This window comes from Cetorhinus maximus, unplaced genomic scaffold (assembly GCF_964194155.1).
Source record: "Cetorhinus maximus unplaced genomic scaffold, sCetMax3.hap1.1 HAP1_SCAFFOLD_4645, whole genome shotgun sequence".
Lineage (NCBI taxonomy): Eukaryota > Metazoa > Chordata > Chondrichthyes > Lamniformes > Cetorhinidae > Cetorhinus > Cetorhinus maximus.
The window spans coordinates 5,001-7,500 of record NW_027600546.1 but is presented as its reverse complement, the minus strand read 5'-3'; the positions used below and the strand labels follow the sequence as shown (position 1 = coordinate 7,500).

General features: G+C 59.4%; 1 protein-coding gene across 1 annotated transcript in view; it reads right to left on the bottom strand.

Annotated features, from left to right (window-relative positions):
• LOC144678565 (protein-glutamine gamma-glutamyltransferase K-like) overlaps window positions 1–2,500 on the bottom strand; it is a gene marked incomplete at its 5' end in the record, with an annotated part of 12,110 nt that overhangs the window by 4,752 nt on the left and 4,858 nt on the right. The window contains 2 exons of the mRNA XM_078538311.1: window positions 1–138; window positions 1,287–1,440. The exon at window positions 1–138 is cut by the window's left edge and continues 147 nt beyond it. Of these exons, the coding sequence (XP_078394437.1) occupies window positions 1–138; window positions 1,287–1,440 (292 nt within the window). The remainder of the gene's footprint in view (window positions 139–1,286; window positions 1,441–2,500) is intronic.

Below are 2,500 nucleotides of genomic sequence, written 5' to 3'. Positions count from 1 at the left end.
AGTCGCTGCCCATGATGATCCCGTCGTCGGTGTGCACCGTCACCTCCACGTCGCTTGCGGTGCACTGGTCGGCGTAGGTCTCCGGCCGGCTGCCGTGGCGGCAGGCTGTCTCCACGGCGATACGCTCCTCGTCCGTCCCTGCGGTGGGGGGGTGGGGGGGGAGGTGGGGCAAGGGGGGCGGACAACGCAGCTCGGTTAAGCGCGGCTGATAAGAGTCGAGCGGCTGAAGCTCTTCCCTCTTCCCGGGGTGCCGAATTTCAAACTCTCGCGACAATTTACACCACAGGGGGAGAGAGAAACCATGCCGAAGGCTGATGGCCGATTTAAGAGGACCAGTCCGGCTCGGTAATGTGGCTCATTTTACCCTCGCTGGGAGTGACAGGCATCCCCGAGGCGGGAACCTGTTCTCCTGCGGTGTAAATCGTTGTGAGAGTCTGAAACTCGGCGTCCTGCCGCGCTCAAAGGATCGTCCTCCGCCATATTTCCGCCAAACTCCAACACGAGGCCACCACCAAACGCGTCTTCCCCTTCGCCACCCTCCCACACCCCAACCCGGCGGCATTCCGCAGGGATCATTCCCTCCGGGACACCCAGGTCCCACTCCTCCATCAACCCCGACTCCTCATCCCCCTCCCGTGGACGGCACCCCATCCACAAACATTCACTCCCTCCACCCACCGACGCACAGTAGCAGCAGCGTGTGTACCATCTACAAGATGCACTGCAGCAACTCGCCAAGGCTCCTTCGACAGCGCCGCCCAAACCCGCACGACCGCTACCATCTAGAAGGACAAGGGCAGCAGACACATGGGGAACACCCACCACCTGGAAGTTCCCCCCTCCGAGCCCCTCACCACCCCGACTTGGAAATATATCGGCCGTTCCTTCACTGTCGCTGGGTCCAAATCCTGGAACTCCCTCCCTAACAGCGCCGTGGGTGTACCTACACCACACAGGGGACAAAATCCTGGGACTCCCTCCCTAACAGCGCCGTGGGTGTACCTACACCACACTGGGGACTGCAGCGGTTCAAGAAGGCAGCTCACCCACCCACCACCTTCTCAAGGGGGCAATAAGGGACGGGCCAACAAATGCTGGGCCTGGCCAAGCGACCCCCACATCCCCGTGAATGAAGGGAGAGGAGGGAGGGCAAGTGGGCAATAACAGAAAGGCAGTCTGCACCCCCAACGACCTCCCCCCCAAGCCCCTGCCCCCACCACCGCCCTTATTCCCCCCTTCCCCCACAGTAGACACCGCCCCCCCCCCCCAGTCGAACGGCCTGTTACCTTCAGTGTACTTGTAGGATTCGGTTATATCCTCCCTCTCGTCAGAGCCCACGGCCTTGGTGCTCATCTGGTGGCCGACCGCCTTCTTCAGCACCAGCACTTTCTGGAACGTTCCATCCGCCTGCCTCTGCCAAAAGACTTTGTCGCTGTTCACCTGCGGACGGGGGGAACAGGAGGAGGTGAGGAGATGTTAAACCAAGGGTTGCGCTTTCAGATACCCAATGGTCAACGGGAACCGGGTGGGGGGGGGGGAAAAAAAAACCAACTCTCCTCCCGTGCGGTATAAATTGTCGTGAGAGTTGGAGATTCGGCATGCAGGAAGGCAGTTGTGGTTGTTGGAGGTCAGTCATCTCAGCCCCAGGACATCGCTGCAGGGTAGTGTCCTCGGCCCAACCATCTTCAGCTGCTTCACCGATGACCTTCCTTCCATCGTAAGGTCAGGAGTGGGGATGTTCGTTGATGGTTGCACAATGTTCAGCACCATTCGCGACTCCTCAGATACTGAAGCAGCCCCGTGTCCAAATGCAGCAAGACCTGGACAATATCCAGTCTCGGGGCTGACCAGTGGCCAGTAACATTCGCGCCCACACACACACACAAGTGCCAGGCAATGACCATCTCCAACAAGAGAGAATCCAACCATCGCCTCCCCTTGACGTTCAATGGCATCACCATCGCTGAATCCTCCCCACTATCAACATCCTGGGGGTTACCATTGACCAGAAACTGAACTGGGGACCCAGCCCTATAAATACTGTGGCTACAAGAGCAGGTCAGAGGCTGGGAATCCTGCAGAGAGTCACTCACCTCCTGACTCCCCCCCCAAAGCCTGTCCACCATCTACAAGGCACAAGTCAGGAGTGTGTTGGGACACTCCCCACTTTGCCTGGATGAGTTGCAGCTCCCACAACCCTCGAGAAGCTCGACACCGTCCAGGACAAAGCAGCCCCCCTGCTCGATCGGCACCCCATCCACCAACATTCACTCCCTCCACCCACCGACGCACAGTAGCAGCAGCGTGTGTACCATCTACAAGATGCACTGCAGCAACTCGCCAAGGCTCCTTCGACAGCGCTGCCCAAACCCACGACCTCTACCATCTAGAAGGACAAGGGCAGCAGACACATGGGGAACACCCACCGCCTGGAAGTTCCCCCTCCGAGCCCCTCACCATCCCGACTTGGAAATATATCAGCCGTTCCTTCACTGTCGCT